At 38.7% G+C, this 17,200-nt stretch overlaps 1 protein-coding gene across 1 annotated transcript in view; it reads right to left on the bottom strand.

Annotated features, from left to right (window-relative positions):
• LOC146463527 (uncharacterized) overlaps positions 1–5,996 on the bottom strand; it is a 191,140-nt gene extending 185,144 nt beyond the window's left edge. The window contains exons 1-4 of the mRNA XM_085084388.1: positions 5,942–5,996; positions 5,072–5,128; positions 2,168–2,263; positions 236–331 (exon numbers count right to left, since the gene is read on the bottom strand). Of these exons, the coding sequence (XP_084940514.1) occupies positions 236–331; positions 2,168–2,263; positions 5,072–5,128; positions 5,942–5,996 (304 nt within the window). The remainder of the gene's footprint in view (positions 1–235; positions 332–2,167; positions 2,264–5,071; positions 5,129–5,941) is intronic.
• Positions 5,997–17,200: the final 11,204 nt, after the last annotated feature.

Here is a 17,200-nt window from a genome sequence, read left to right as displayed (position 1 = left end):
CACACAAGCAAACAGCAACAACAACAAAAAAACAAAACAAAATTCCAGAAAAAGTTTTTAGCCAATCTGACGGCTCTACACTTAAGGGAGGAGAGGGTAGGGTTCACAGTTAAGAGGTGTTTGCTATTTCTTCATCCATGCACTTAACTCAGTTCTCTTACAACTGTGAAGATTAACACTGAAGAGTTTTCAGTCTAAAAAACAATTTTGGTAAGAGGATAACATGAATCCTCACCTTTCAAAGGGTCATCATCACACTTCCAAGTCTCCTCACCAGCTGGTTTGACAACATTTTCAGTTTTGGCTTTGTTTTCAGTGCTTGTCATGGATGCTGGAAGATCAAATATTTAAAATTTAATCAGTATGCTAAGCTTATAAGTGTAACAGTAAAATTTATATAGCAAACCTTTCCAAATAAGATGATCAAGTGCGCTTTTCATATGCAAAAGGAAATAGAAAATATATATAAAATCGCAGACAACGATAATTATAAAAAGTTAAGATAAATGGAATTGAAAAACTGCAATCCATCAAATATATCCTACGTTAAAGTCGTTTGTCGATAAACGCTTCTTAACGTAAAGTAGAACGGTTTTTCAGTCTTAATATGACCTCTACTACGATAGTAGCATGAATCCTCACCTTTCGAAGTCTCATCATCAAAATCCAAAGTCTCCTCACCAGCAGGTGTGACGTCACTTTCAGGTATGGCTTGACTTTCACTGCTTGCTAGAGATGCTGTGATATGCAATCGAATGCTTAGTTAGTTCGCAAGCGGCGGCGCCGGCTGATCAAAACCTGGGACTAGATTTTTGTTTTATCATTGACTGAGAGCTTGTGCCTCAATGTTTGCGTGGACGTTAAATGAACAAGTGCTAGAAATAAATTAAAGGAAACGGAAAATGATAGAACATTACGAGATCAATCAAACAAACAGACATGCAAATAAAAACAGCAACAAACAAACAACACCAAAACCCGGAAAGAGTTTGTAACTATAGTTCTGGCGGATCTACGGAGGAGTTTGCTGTATCCATGGACTGAACTCACTTCTCTTTCAACTGTGGAGGTTAACATTGAACAGTTTTCCAGTCCAACGACTTCAGGTAAGAGAATAACATGAATCCTCACCTTTCAAAGTGTCATCATAAAAACTCAAAGTGTCCTCCTCACCAACTGGTGTGACGTCACTTCCAGGTTTAGCTTTGACTTCGCTGCTTGCCATGGATGCTGGGAAAACGAATACTTTAAGGTTAAGCATAAATAATCAGCGATACATAGATTTATTGTCAACTGTAAGTTAGATACTGGACAAAGACAAACATTCCAGTATTGAGAAGAACTGTTAAATTTCACTGCAGTGTCCACTCAAACCTTGTCATTACGAACAGCATTGCATGTTATACAGCAATATCCAAGTAGAATTACGAGATATCACTAACTATGAGTACCGGTTTTCATTCCATAATAAATAAGTAAATAAAGAAATAAAGAAAAACCAAGGAACAAACCATTTAAAAACAAACACACAAGCAAACAGCAACAACAACAAACAAACAAAGCAAAAATCCAGAGAAAGTTTCTAGCCAATCTGGTGGCTCTACACATAGGGGAGGAGAGGGTAGGGTTTACAGTAAAAAGGCGTTTGCTATTTCTTCATCCATGCACTTAACTCAGTTCTCTTTCAACTGTGAAGATTAACATTGAACAGGTTTCCAGTATAAAAACGATTTCTGGTAAGAGAAAAACATGAATCCTCACCTTTCAAAGTGTCATTATCACCCTTCGAAGTCTCCTCACCATCTGGTTTGACAACATTTTCAGTTTTGGCTTTGTTTTCAGTGCTTGTCATGGATGCTGGAAGATCAAATATTTCAATTTAATAAGTATACTCAGCTTATAAGTGTAACTGTAAAATTTATAACGCGCAACTTTCCATATAAGATGATCAAGTGCGCTTTTCATATGCAAAGGGAAATAGAAAATATATATAAAATCGCAGACAACAATAATTATAAAAACTTAAGATGAATGAAATTGAAAAACTGTATATTATCTAATATATGCTACGTTAAAGTCGTGTGTCTATAAAAGCTTCTTCACGTAAAGCAGAACGGTTTTCCAGTCTTAAAACGACTTCTGCTACGATAATAGCATAAATCCTCACCTTTCGAACTGTCATCATCAAAATCCAAAGTGTCCTCACCAGCAGGTGTGACGTCACTTTTAGGTATGGCTTCTCTTTCACTGTCTGCCATGGATGCTATGAAATGAAATGTTTAATCAGTATACTAAATTCATAAAATGTAACTATAAGTTAGGTGCTGAACTATGACTGAACACACACTGTAACAGTAAAGTGAACTTTTTTAAACCTGAAAATTTAAATTTTCAGTTTGTATAGAAGGAATCCTTTCTGCCAGCAGTTATGAATTTGCTTTAGAGGGCGCCAGTTTCGAAGTATAATGACAATTTATTTTTTGGCAGGATATAAATAGCCTACAACGTTGTTTCAGCTTATCACGCTGCACGACGGGTGAAGAAAGGGGTCAAGGGTCATGCCTCGGAACACTTCTGTTCTCTGGTTATGCGAGCAAGCTGTTCCAGGTTATCAAGAACCATTTGCCTAATGCGCATGCGTACGCTGATGACACTGAGCTTTATTTGTCGCTCAGGCCAGACAGTTCAATGGGTGAGACGGAAGCAAGAGGTGCTATGGAAAGATGTATCAGGGCCGTAAGGGCGTGGCTGATTGTTGATAAATTAAAGCTGAATAAAGACAAGTCTGAATTCATGCTCATTGGAACGCGGCAGCAACTTAGCAAAGTTAGAACTGACAGCCTTATGGTTGGTGAGACGTAAGTAAAATCAGTCAGTGAAGCTAGGAATTTGGTTGTCTGGTTCGATTCTAATCTCCAGTTTCGCAGCCATATACACAAAACATGTCAATCAGCTTTCTTCTCGCTATATAACATAGGACGTATAAGAAAATATCTGCCTTTTGAAGCAGAATTGACTACTGTAATGCAATATTATATGGTTTGCTTGCCGTACACGTTAATAGGTTACAACGCGTTCAAAACGCTGCCGCCAGATTGTTGACGAATACACCACGTTATTCGCACAATACACCTATAATCATTAATCTCCATTGGTTACCAGTTAAATTTAGGATCATTTTTAAGGTAAATTTGATGACTTTTAAAGCTCTCCATGGCCTAGCACCAGCATATCTTAGTGATATTATATCATTCAAAGGCAATTCCAAATTATAATTTAAGATCAAATTTTAGTAATTTATTAACTTGCCGGACAATTAGATCTGCCAAAACCACTGAGGCAGAGCTGCCCCATTTTTATGGAACTCTCTTCCGGAAAGCCCTAGGGCTTTAAGTAGTGTAAATATTTTTAAGAAACAACTGAAAACGTAAATTGCTTAAACATTCTTAGACTATGTACTATATAGGTTTTTTGTCGCTTTTTAATTTATTGTTAAATATAATTTTGTCTATTTTGTTATTTAACTATCATATTTCCTGCGGTTTCTTTTAGATATTTTTTAACTTATTGTAAAGCGCATTAAATCATATACATAAAATGAATTTTGCGCTAAATAAGTATTAAATTTGTTTATTATTATCATTATTATTATTATTATTATTATTATTATTATTATTATTATTATTATTATTACTGTCCGAAACATATTTTTCTTCCCACGCAAATACAAAGTCCAAATATTTTGCTTTCGCCAGATTTTTTATTATTTCTTTTGGTCATATGATGCGCCAGTTAGAACTAATGTCATTTCAGCTATACATGGAAAACGAAATTTTAATGTATACATAGTTTATGAAACAATACATGTTGTTTGCTGTGCTGATATCTAGTGAAAATGTTTTCCATGACATTTTGATGTCTATTTACCCTTCACCTGAACAGTAGAACGTAAAGCAAAGTGTCTTGAGTGAATTCGACAATTACATTAGGTTCCAAATTTTCTTGAATTATCACACAGAAACTAACTCCAGTTTGACTCAAAGTATTAATAATAGTATAGCACAATAATATCGGCATAAGATTGCCTTTGTTTGTTTTGTTTTGTTTTGTTTTGTTTTGTTTTGTTTTGTTTTTTTTTTGGAGGTGGGGGGGGGGGGGGGGGCGGGGGAGGAAAATGTCAAATAAAAGGTTTAGAATTTATTTCCTGTCTCCTTTTCGCGAGTATTCACGCTATTTTTTTTTTTTTTTTTTTTTTTTTGTTGTTCTTCGTTTTTGTTTTTCTTCCGCTTTAATCGCTAATATGGTCTTGAAATCTGAATCCGCCTTCGCCACGACGGAGTGATGGGCGCTTGTAGCGAAACAGCAACGGCTGATCGAAACCGGAATCGGATTTCATATTCATTGAATGAGAGCCTAAAGCTTTAACAATTAGACAGCGAGCTCGAGGTTTCTATCAGCTGATAGAAATCGATAGACTGACCGAGAGCGAGCCGTCTAATTGTTTTAGCATACCTCAGTGATCGATCTATGAAGCAAAAAAATCTTTTTATTTCATAAATTTTGATATATTTGTGCAATGACGCATGCTAAGTCGCGCGCGCTCTGACAAACTGCCGTCTATCGATCGATAGACGGCACCTGTGTAGCCAATCAGATTGCGTGTTACGCGATAGTCGGTCACTGAGGTATACTAAATAGCCTTTGAGGCGACAGCCGGAAATTCGTCTGCGTTCGCATGCTAGAAGCCTTAATGTTTGCGTGAACGTTAAATGAATATATGCTTCAAATAAAAACAACAGAAACAACTTATTAAACATTATAAAAACAATCAAACAAACAAACATGCAAATAAAAACAACAACAAACAAACAACACCGAAAACCGGAAAGACTTCATAACCAATCTGGCGGATCTAAAGGAGGAGTTTGCTTCATATTCGCCCATGCGCTTGACTCAGTTCTCTTTCGACTGTGAAGATTACATCGAACAGTTAGCAACGAAATTCTGTTAAGAGAATAACATGACGCCTCACCTTTCGAAGTGTCATCATCAAAATCCAAAGTCTCCTCACTAGCTGGTGTGACGCCACTTTCAGGTATGGCTTTGTTTTCACTGCTTGCCATAGATGCTGCGAGATCAAATATTTAATCAGTATACTCAGTTTATAAAGTGTAACTGTAACTTAGATGCTGAACTATGACTGGACACACACTGTAAGAATGAAGTCAACTTTTTCATTTTCAGTGTGTATGCACCCAAACCTTTCTGCTAGCAATATTACATTAACGTACAACAGTTTCAAAGCGGACTAAAAACAGGATGCAACGCTGTTTCAGCTTACCATGTTGCACAGTGTGTCCGTCGACTTTATTGTTTATCATGGTGCGTGAATAATTTTCATCCACTTCCGTTTAGCGCGGAAAGTGAGGCCGTCGTCCTCTGTATCACGCCGATATTTGATAGCTAACAGCGGTTTCAAGTGCAAACCTCAATGGCAGTAAAACTATCTTTCATCAAGCTTTTTCCTGTGTTTATTGTTATTTATACTGTTATATGTTTTCTGGAACATATAACAGTGAAAATTGAGCTTTCAAATTAAGATTTCATGAGGACACTGTTTCTGTCTTTAAGGCCTGGTTTGCGACCTAAACACTAGCCTGCAGAACAAGTTTATTTTATGCGCTTACTTATAAAAAAGAATGACAACAGATGCCTGTCTTACTGTCTACGGAAGCACAACGGATTTTTTGCCATATTTCACAAAGGTTTCGTTTTCTATCGGCCAAACGACTAAATGTTTCAGAAAACAATAAAAAAAGAAAGTTTTGAATTCATTGCCTGCTTCCATTTTAGCGAGTGTTCCCGTGTTTTTGTTCTTTGAAAACATCTTAATATGACGCTGAAATTAAATTTCCGCCATCGTAACGAAGTTTTCCAATACCTTTTGGAATGATGATGGCTTGAAGCCATAAATAAAAAGGCGGAGTGGCGGTCATGTTTAAGATGAAGAATAAGTAGTAGAAGTGAGTTGATAAATAAAGCGTTCAGGGACGGGACAAAAGCCAACGTTTCGACTTAGCTGTCTTCTTCAGGGTATTAACATACTAGCTTCAAACGTCGGGGCTTCTTTTCACGTTTCAGGGCCTATTTTGCAATTCCTACTTACCTAGTTGAAGGCGCTTTCCAATTTACACATTTTTGTCAACTTACCCGGAAGATTGAAGAATAACTCGCTTGGAATTTTCTACTTCTTGGCTTTTTTAACTGGGCGGTAGTTAATTAGATTGTCTGTGAGGCTTTCCTCAAACCAGTAAAATGAGAGAGGAGACTAAAATTTGGAATCAGGACGGCAAAAGTATATATCACCCACTTCGCTTGCTGAGATTTTTGTAACTATTTTCCCCCCTTATGCATAAAACAGTTAAAATACGACACTCAGTCAAAATCTATGTTACCAAAACTAACTTAGTAACGTTAAATTCGCTTGCTTTGTCCAGCCATTGTCGAATACGTGCGCACATTTCCTGATTTGCTCCGTTAATGTTGTGTTATTATAAATATAATCCATAATTAAATGCTCTTATGTTTGACGTTTTTGTCAGAGGAAAACACTTTGCATACCTTAGTTTCTGCTGAAATAATCACATGGTTTAGTGTAGGACGGGGTTTGATGATCAATATTTTAAAAGAAGCACTTGTTCCATGAGTCACAAGTTAGAAAATGAGTGATGATTAAACTGACGAGTGTTGGTCCACAGTTCTAAACACCAACTTGACGAGCCCCACCACACGGTGCTCAGAATAAACTAATTGACCTAATAAACCGCAGTAGAATATCAAAGGAAGTCCTGTAACTAGGACAGATGACGTAACCATTCCATAGTATTTAAAACATATTCAGTTGAAATCCTTAAAATACCCCATTTTTAATTCCTATTTTGGTAATCTTTACGTATTCATGGTTGGTGTTTCGTTTTCCGAGTTTTGATTTCCGATTGCTTCGTTTTCGAGTTCAGGGTGACTCATTTTCAAGTTCAGGGTGCTTCAGTTTCAAACGCACATATTTCGTTAACTTTAAGCTCAGGAATTCGAATAAGTCGTCCTATTGTCTCTTTTCCTCTTTACCCTATCAACCATCCTATTACAGGAGCTAAATTTGCTACTGAATTTTCGCAGTGTCTTGACGATGAGTTTGTTTACTGAGACAAACCTCAACGCATTTTTATATTCACTCAGCTTTCTAACCAAAAGCTGCAACAAATCCCAAAGGTTTTGGTAGCAATGAAAAGTTTAGTGTATAACGCGCGCAAGTGCCAGGATCCTCGATACCGTAAAGTTCCGATAGTAACAACCCTCCGAAAGTAACGATCCCTCCCCCCGAAAGTAACGTCAAAACTTTGTGACTTCTAATGAATCCCGAAAATAGCGAGCCCCCGAAAGTAGCGAACCCCCCGAAAGTAGCAAGTCCCCCAAAAAGTAGCAAGACTAAGGTTTTTTAAATTACGTTATACACATACCGAATACCTTTATAGTTTTCCAATCCATAGTCCTGAAATTTTTAATGTACAATACTAATATCTTTTTCGTGCATTGACACTGATTCATTACGATAAAGGACTTCACAACAAGGGAAAGCTTTAAGCCATCATTCGTCCTTGACATCAGGTCACAGCTGATGGTGTAATGTGAAAACTAAACTGTTTTAATTTCGTATTAACAACATCCGGAACTTTTCTTAAAATTAAAATTAAAAACTCTACATAGTGCAGTATAAAACGCATTGATGTGTCATGGACTAAAAGCACTGAGTCTGAGTCAGAGGAGAATTAGTTCGATTTCCTCTTCATCGGCTGATTCATTCATGCGGTAGTCCGGTAGACCATCGATGTTTATTTCACTGTCCCTGCTACCAGAAATGGGCAGTGCAATACCACATTTCACAAATGAACGGATAACTGTCTTTCAGCCGACGCGAGATCTCTTGCCATGCTGTGCCCACTCATTTCGTAAAAAGCACACGTTGATCACCAGCGCTTACTCTTCCACTCATAAATAGCTCTGGATTTGCGAACTAGTGTTCCGTAGTGAGTCTGTCAACACTCTTCTTAAATTCCGCATTGAATGCTACATCAACTGGTTGAATCTTGCTTGTTGCACCTGGAGGTGCAAGCCCCAATGTCGTCTGGCACTCTTGCGTCAGAATGGTCTTTATTCTGTCTGTTGTTTGAGCTCTGTGCGAATCATATTATTTTTCAGTTCGGAAGAAAAGAGCTTAAGCGCTAGCTTTGTTTCATGGTCGGTTGCTGTGTTGTTTGATCGTGGGCATCCACGCTTCCGGAATTTCAATTCCATTATCCCTATTGATGTTGTCAGGGTGAAGTCTAATGTGAATAGCCTCTTTAACCCTACGGGTGTACCAATGTGGGTCTCGGTCAATAAACTTAACCTCATCCCAGAGCGGATAGTGGCCCGTCGCATTGCTGTGTTCTGAAACGGCGGAGGATTGGGTTCGAGCAAGCCGTATGTCTCTATCGTGTTCCTTAATCCTTTCATGCATAGATCTTCCCGTCTCTCCAATATAGACCTTGCCTCACTCACAAGGAATCTTGTAGACTACTCCGTCTTGTTTTGCAGGGTCGACAGTGTCCTTAGGTCGCACTAGGTGTGATCTAAGTGTTGTGTCGCGTTACGAAAACTAGAGGCTGACCCGTGTCTTGCTAACCGCACGACTTTAACACCTGCACAGATTGCGGACCTCTTGGATTTCGTTCTAAGATCCACATATTTCCAGTATAATGGATTAATTTATGAGCAACAAGAGGGGGCAGCCATGGGTAGCCCAGTATCCGCTGTCATAGCTAACCTCTACATGGAGGATTTTGAAGAACAAGCTTTGACTTCTACGCCTTGTATGCCTAAGATTTGGAAACGCTATGTGGATGACACCTTTACCATCTTGAGTCGAGACAAAGTTGACATTTTCTTGCAACACCTCAATAGTCAACAACCAACGATCCGCTTCACTATAAAAACTGAGACCAACAACACCATACCCTTTCTTGACACGTTGGTAACTAGAGATTCGGATGGCTACCTCTCTACCAGTGTTTACAGAAAGCCTACACACACTGACCAATACCTAGCGTATGATTCACACCACCCGCAATCTGTAAAACGCGGTATTGTCAAGTGCCTGTACGATAGATCGAAACACCTCATAACTAAACCATCAGTTATCTCGCAAGAAAAGAAACACCTCTCATCAGTTCTTGTTTCTAACGGTTATCCGTCTTCGTTTGTGAAAAGCATTACGAAAACAAAGAAACAAACAGCCCACAAAAGAACCTGCGCCTGAAATTAAATCTACTGCGGTGCTACCATACGTCAAAGGGTTATCAGAGGCTCTTCGCCGTTGCCTACAACAGCAAGGCATACGGACAGTTTTCAGATCTGACACAACACTTAGATCACACCTAGTGCGACCTAAGGACACTGTCGACCCTGCAAAACAAGACGGAGTAGTCTACAGATTCCCTGTGAGTGTGGCAAGGTCTATATTGGAGAGACGGGAAGATCTATGCATGAAAGGATTAAGGAACACGATAGAGACATACGGCTTGCTCGAACCCAATCCTCCGCCGTTTCAGAACACAGCAATGCGACGGGCCACTATCCGCTCTGGGATGAGGTTAAGTTTATTGACCGAGACCCACATTGGTACACCCGTAGGGTTAAAGAGGCTATTCACATTAGACTTCACCCTGACAACATCAATAGGGATAATGGAATTGAAATTCCGGAAGCGTGGATGCCCACGATCAAACAACACAGCAGCCGATCGGTACCAAGGCGGACGGCCGAGGGAACAATTTCTAGTCTGAACGACGAGGATCGAAATCCTCCAATCAACAACAGCCTAAGAGAGGATCTAAACGCACCAATCAACACAAACCAAGGTGCTACTTATACTGTCACGCAATCAGTCGACACCATCGCCTGATGAAGACCAGCAGTATAGCGGCCGAAACGTCGCGATCCACATCTTTGTGACTCAATCGTGAGACAAACGATTAACTCATCTATCAAGTAGCCTCGTTTTCTACAAGGAGAAATAGGCAAATTGAGAAACATTAATAGAGAAATGAGAATAGATCCAGATTCATTTTGACAGCTTAATGCATAATACCTTAATTACAGTAACTAAATAAATGCTGAATAAATAAATAAATTGAAATAAAACCTCTCACCTAAACAAAAGTGCGCTGCCGCCCTATTGCAATACAGTTTGGCCTTCAGTTCTCCATCCTTGCCGTTCACTTTAATTCCTTCCGTGTAAAAGTTGACGGCGTTTCGGAAATTCCTTTTCCCGTATTCATCATTACCCTTGGGTCACCAGGCGTTTGTGGGGAGGAGGTAATACGAGTCCCCTAAAAACGACTGCGTGGGAGGCTACAAGATGGTGTGAGATTTTTTTCTTCGTCGATGTCGTGTGTACGTGACAAACCAATACCCATATTAGTGCATTGGTGCATCAGCTTCCATTCCTTTAGCTTTAGGACCTTCATTTTCAGTTTGTGCTCTTCCCTCGCCATGGACAAGAATGAATCCTCCTCGCGAGTTTCTTATTTTTTGCGTTTGCACCTGTAAAACAATAACGGTAAATAATATGTATTATGCATTATAAAATAGCCATGGTCAAGCAAGCACTGTGATTGGTCAAACTGAGTTCTGTATAACTCCACAATGCACGAAGCATACGTATGGTGCGTGCATTATAATTGTACATATGCACGGAGCACACGTCAGATTTTTTGCCTGTGAAAAATCTGACAAATTCAGAGACAGAATGCGCTATCACTCCAGCGATTCGCAAAGAACAGTCTCTTGTCCTGATGTTTCCAGACTCTTAATTAACTTCAACTTGTCTCTCAACACCTTAAAACTTAAACTTGACTTGGAGTTAACTTCTTGAACTTGCTTACGACGTGACGAAAAACTAAAACAGTTTGACTTTTTACTCGGATTGCGCTGTCGCGTGCCCTGTCGTGATCGTGTCGTGATCGGCAAGAGCGCGCGCTATTAAATTACGCGTTATCTCGTGTGAGGAGAAACTTGATGTTGACTCATTAAAATTCGCACTTGTCTGAGGAATTGCGATTGTTTATATTTTATAAAAGAAATAAAAAACTTGTTCCTCGTGCATTGTTGAGTTATATAAGCACTTGGGAATTTTTAAGAACACTCGAGAAGTGCAGAGAGGCACTCGCCTACGGCTCGTGCCTCCCTGCACTTCTCCGGTGTTCTTAAAAATTCCCGCATGCTTATAGAACTCAACAATGCACTCGGTGCGTTTTTTATTTCTTTAATAAACAAATCATAATTGTTCATATTAAACTTTACTTGTGAGTACAGTCGACTCCCGATAACTCGAACCTTTAAGGGAAATTAAAAAAGGTTCGAGTTAGCGGGAGTTCGGGTTATCGAGGGTAAACTTATATAGAAAATGACCTGATTGGAAAGGAAAATTGGTTCGAGTTAGCGCGAGGTTCGAGTTAGCGAGGGTTCGAGTTAGCGGGAGTCAACTGTATCCTTCTTTTTCCGGTGACTTTAACTCCTTTTGTGTTCATGGTAATGACTTCATCAGCAAGTCCGCTTGGTCCCGCTTCGCTTGTGATTGGGACCTTCTCGTGTTCGCCCTGTCTTATATTAGGTTCCACTTCTGCGTCATCATCAAACTCCTGATCTAGCGGATTAACCAAAGATGGTATGACGTCACCAACTATTTTACACTCTTGACTTGGGGATCCAGGAGTTTTTCCTCCAACAGTTTTTCTTGATTCACGACCTTGCAAATCGTTTTCTTTCTTGTTCTGTAGTTTCAGCCGCCTCCAGCATCCTTGGACCTCATTCAGGTACCTCTTCGTTCCGTTTCGGATTTTAGGAGTTGAATTTCTTAAGAATTTCTTTCAAGGCCTTTGCCTTCCGTCTTTCTCAAAGTTTTGCTGTCGTATCCTTTATTTCCACATCTGAAAATTCTCTTCCCAATTCGACCAACAAAAGTTTTTCCTGTTCGCTAAAATTGATTGTTCGACCAGATTTAGAAGCCACGTTGAGTCAAAACCTCTAAAATCAAAATGTGCATACAAATTAACAACAAGCAGACGATGCATTCTATCGTGAGGCATTGTTTAGCCATTGACTGGAAAAATCACGGCTCAGTCGCGATTCAATAATGTATTTTGAACATGGGTTAACCGTTGTCTACCATGACAACGTCTAAACCGCGAATTAGACTTAAACAGGGGCTAATTTAGACGTCGTTTAAATAGCCGGCCCATAGTCTCGAACGTTCAACAACATTATTGTTAATCAACTTCTAGTTTGGAAAAAACGAAATTAACTTGATACTGACGAACAAACGACCCACGTGCGCATACAAAAATTTAAAACTCACACGCTAACGCATTACAAGGATAGCGAATTAATTAACTTGTTAGCGAACGAAAATGCTAAAACATGCGTTCAACTCGTGAATGTAATTACTAAGAGGAAGCTTACTTACTATTATTAATTATCTGCTTACAACAGTCATTAATTGTTTCTAGTGCAGAGTGCATTATGGGAAAGATAGCTTTCTACACGTGATGACGTTACACGTTTTACGTGACTATCACGTGCACAAAATCAGATTGCTATGAATTCTATGTCTTCTAATTACTAACAGTAAAATCTTCCGCTCCTCTTGCCGTCACACGGGTGTGTACTTTTACCCTAAAACGTCACTTTTCACAACAAAAAATGAATATCATGTATACAACTCTTTAATTTTTAAATATTGAAAATTATTACAGTTCGAATCGTTTTCTACTACTAATAGCGCGGGCAGTGCAAATTGAATAATTACGTTTGTCTTTTATTACGCAAATCATCGCCATAACAATTGAAACTTTCGTCGTTTCGCGGAAGGTTTCACCACGCCGTGAAGGTTAGAAAAATGTTTTGTTCTACAAGTTAAGATTTGATATTTTTGTAAAGAAAAGCTAGCTGTAATACAAGATAAGATACGTATTGAACTTTTTCTAAAATGAAAAGTAGCAGTTGCGAGGAATTGCACACTTTTTTTCACCCTCCGTAAAGGCCCCGTCACAATAATTATAAGTTAATCTTAGGGATCAAGCGGTTCATGCCAGAGAATATATGTTTTCTGTCTAGTCAAAAGGCCTAAATCACCTCAGAAACCGATTTGCACTCCAGGGATAAAAATGGCGTTTGCTTTGATACTTTGCTACTAATTATCGTGGGTGACCAATAAATTCGGCGCGAAATGTAATTTCCCGTGTGAAATTACATAATTGCTATGGCAAAGTTTTAAATCTCACGATTGTGAACTTAATTTGTCCGTTATGATATTAAACGGTAACCAAACGGTTTATTCATGAAATAAGGAAACAATTTCATTTGCGTTATTTATTTATTAGATTACTTGACAAAACGCGCATGAAATTGGTTACCCATAGTAACACATAAGTTTAATTCCTTTTGTTATAATTAACGAAAAGATGAAAAATTTGAAGAGAGGAAAGGAAAAAGCTGCGTTACCGTCTAGATATGTCTCTTTTAAAAACTCGGAAACGATCCTAAAGAAAATACATGCATCCAATAATATCTCTGCAAGTTGCACTGATTCATATCACACATTACAAGGCCATTCAATTTGTCTTACGAAAACATGACTGAAGTTGCGACAAGACAAGTAATAACAACTCTGTCCTTTAAACGTATTGTCAAACGTTTAATTAACAAATAAGAAAGGAAAAGTTTTCTCGTGAAACTTGAAAAATGTTGCAGGAAGGCAAAAATGGTTCAAATGGAGTGTTTTCATTCACGTGACTACTGGCTATATTGGTTTACTGAAACAAAAGAAAGTATTTGCATAAAAATAGAGTTCAATTCCCAGAGGTTTAGTTTGGGACACCAACATGGCCACCATTTCTTTGTTTTGGGACACCAACCTGGCCGCCGTGACGTCATGTGAAAACACTCTATAAGAATTTATTCGCGGTGCATGGCAGCTAATGTTACACGTTATTTAACCGTCCGTGCAACTTGAAATGTCAACAAGTATCGTTACCAACCCCTATCATAAAATTGCCTTAACGTCGGACTATAAGTTTAAGTTTCTTATGCCACAAGGGTGCAGTAAAGAAATGATTTTGTAAGTAATTATCCTTAATTTTTTACAAGAGAGACATTACAAACCGGGATTTTCTCCTAGGATCATGGCCTCTAGCGAATTACTTTCATATACTCATGAGGAGCTCATCAGAGTTATAGAGCATCAACATGGCGAAATTCAAAGCTTTCTTAATGAACGACGTTGGCTGCATGAAGACAGCAACATGCAGAGGAGTCAAGCACAAGAATGTTATGACAAACTTCTGGAGTGGCAGGCGTATAGAAACGGCCTTACAAAGGAACTAGAAAATTTGAAAAAACGTAACGAACAATGGAAGGAGGCACTGACAAAAGCCGTGGACAAACTAAACACAGAAAGAGAAAACTTTACCAATCTTGAAAACCTATATTCTTCTTTAAAAGAGAAAAACAAACAGTTAAAAGAAACTCTCGAGTCGGCATTCATCCTCGGGAGAGGCATGTATGAAGAATATTGTGCTTTGTACAATAACTACACGTTTCTTCTCAATTATGCGTACTGGATTAAGGGCGGTTGGAGTGAGCCACTTGCAATTTGTCAAGGTCAAGAGGAAGGAAACCCTACGCCAGCCACCCCTGTAGAAGAATCCTTTCCCGCCACCGCGACCCTTCCTCCCGAACGCTGGTCAGCCATCTCCCCCAACATGCCAACCATCCAATCCCGTCAGGGCCCGCTTTTCGTCCGGATCAATTGCCCTTGGAATGCGTTTGTTGGAGCTAACGCCAATGAAATACATGTCAGCAATTCAAGTTCCACGTGTGCTAGCTATTGAAGCTCCATGCTCGTCGGCGGATAACACTCCATGCGTGGCTGATACTCAGACCCCATGCTTGACAGAAATTAAAGCACTATGCCTGCCAGAGATTGAAGCTACATGCCTTTCAAAGGATAAAAGTCTATGCGTTTCCGAGGTGAAAGCTCCTTGTGAATCAGGGAACCAAGCTTTACTCGTGCAAGATAATGAAGCTCTATGCGTGATTGAAAACATTGATACTGAGTCTGCAGGAAGTGCCCATCTGCCCACTAATGAATCGCTGACCTGAAAATCAACAAGAAAGGTATGATACGAGCATAAAAATATTTCTTTCCGACCATCCCCGTGTTTTTTTATATGTTAACATGTATAGTTGTCAAGTGGCACATATGGGGGACCGCGGCCCCCATCTTATTATCAAAGAAAATCACTAACAGATGGCTCGAAGCTCTTTTGGATCTCGTTAAAAATTTTTCCCTTCGTTCACGGGGCCTCCACTTCACAAAAACCTTGGGTTACGCTACTCATCACATTTATGGCCATCAAATTAAATGCTAATTTTTTCCTAAAATAGTCTTTAGTAGCAGTCGTACGATATTTTGAAGATGAGCGACCTATTAACGACACAACTTCGACTTAAATATTAATAATTTTGAGTAAAAAGTCTCTGTGCTTTATATGGTGGCGTGAATTCCAGTTAAGCCTCGTCGAAATTGTGCTCAAAGGCTCCTATCTGTTCCTCCCACGAGGATGGATTCAATTCAATTTTCTGCTTCTGTAATATTATGACGTTCTCTCTGTTAATGTTGTATATTGTTAGGATCCTATGTCAGTTAGCTTTTTCTTTTTTTTTTTTTTTTTTCAGCCAAGAAGTCGTTTTCAAAGATTGAAAAGATGGATGAAGAAACATTTCTTGTGTTGCTGCAACAGCGCGGATAAAGACAACGGATCCGCTGCTGTTTCCCCCTCCCCCTAACACTAAAAATAATAATAATAATAATAATAATAATAATAATAATAATAATAATAATAATAATAATAATAATAATAATAATTATAATTATAATAAAAAGACAAAAATATTAAAAAAAAAAAAAAAAAGAAAAAGAAAAGACAAACAGAATTCTTATCGCAACGGGTCTGACGATGAACCGAAGCAACCCAATTTCAGAATGGTGCGCAGATTGCTGTCTTATGGAAAGGTAAAGTACTATTGTTTTATTTTCAGTTTCAACGCCTGTCATAGCAGGTCTTTCGGACAATTTTCGGAGATTCAACGATCTCAAAATAAATATTCAAAACGTGTTTAGTTGGCTACGGTCAACATGTATCCAATAAGTGCAATTGTAATAATTGCTTTACTTAGTTTTGTTTCGTTTAGCATTTTTATCTATTATTATTATTATGGGTGTTTGAACACTTTCATGAGATTTGCGCAATACAAATTGCATTATTATTATTTGTTATTATTGATATATCGTCCAAGATAATAACTTACTTATGCTTGGAGGAGGGGGGAGTGGGGTTCTGTCTTAATTCTTTTATTGTCCTGAATCCATGCTCCAGAAATGACGTACTCTCATTCCAACTCAACGATTTTATTATGAACAGTGCTCTACTGCTTGAGGTTCAAAACACAAGTAAAGATGGAGACTGAGGGAACTCACAGAGCAGGTGCTGCCTGGGCTTGTGTGGGAGCTGAGAGAGCTACAAACCACAAGTATCCTGAAAGGAGACTATGATATGAAGATAAAAGGACAGGATTACTGCACATCCAAAGAGAATCAGGTTAGTTTTACACACAATTTTAGAAGACTGTACAGTGCCTGAGGATTTGAAACAAGGGACTACGATGAAACAGAAAGCTAGAGTAGAGAGACCTTAAACTCGGGATTTCCCCATATTGTTTTTCTATTTTCTCTGTTGGTGACGTACTTAAAACAAACGTTTAGCTTTCGAACTGTGTCAAATGACAGCTAACAGAAGCTGCTCTTCCGTTGGTGCTATAAATGCATTGTTTTCTATAATTGAAAAATTGACTGAATTATCTTACAGTTTTCCATTCAGTCCAAATTGGAAACAACTTAATAAATATTATGCACGTGTAACTGTCTTCTTTGCCAGCACTCATGTTTTTAAACTGACGTGAAAGAATAAAAAATGTCGAGCTGTGAACACACGTACCTTGTATGTACCTATTTTTCCCCTTCATTCTATTCGTCCCAAGGTCC

Source organism: Pavona decussata, unplaced genomic scaffold (assembly GCF_977016875.1).
Source record: "Pavona decussata unplaced genomic scaffold, jaPavDecu1.1 SCAFFOLD_175, whole genome shotgun sequence".
NCBI classification, from domain to species: domain Eukaryota; kingdom Metazoa; phylum Cnidaria; class Anthozoa; order Scleractinia; family Agariciidae; genus Pavona; species Pavona decussata.
The sequence above is the reverse complement of the archived record's forward strand: the minus strand, read 5'-3'. Positions and strand labels throughout refer to the sequence as shown.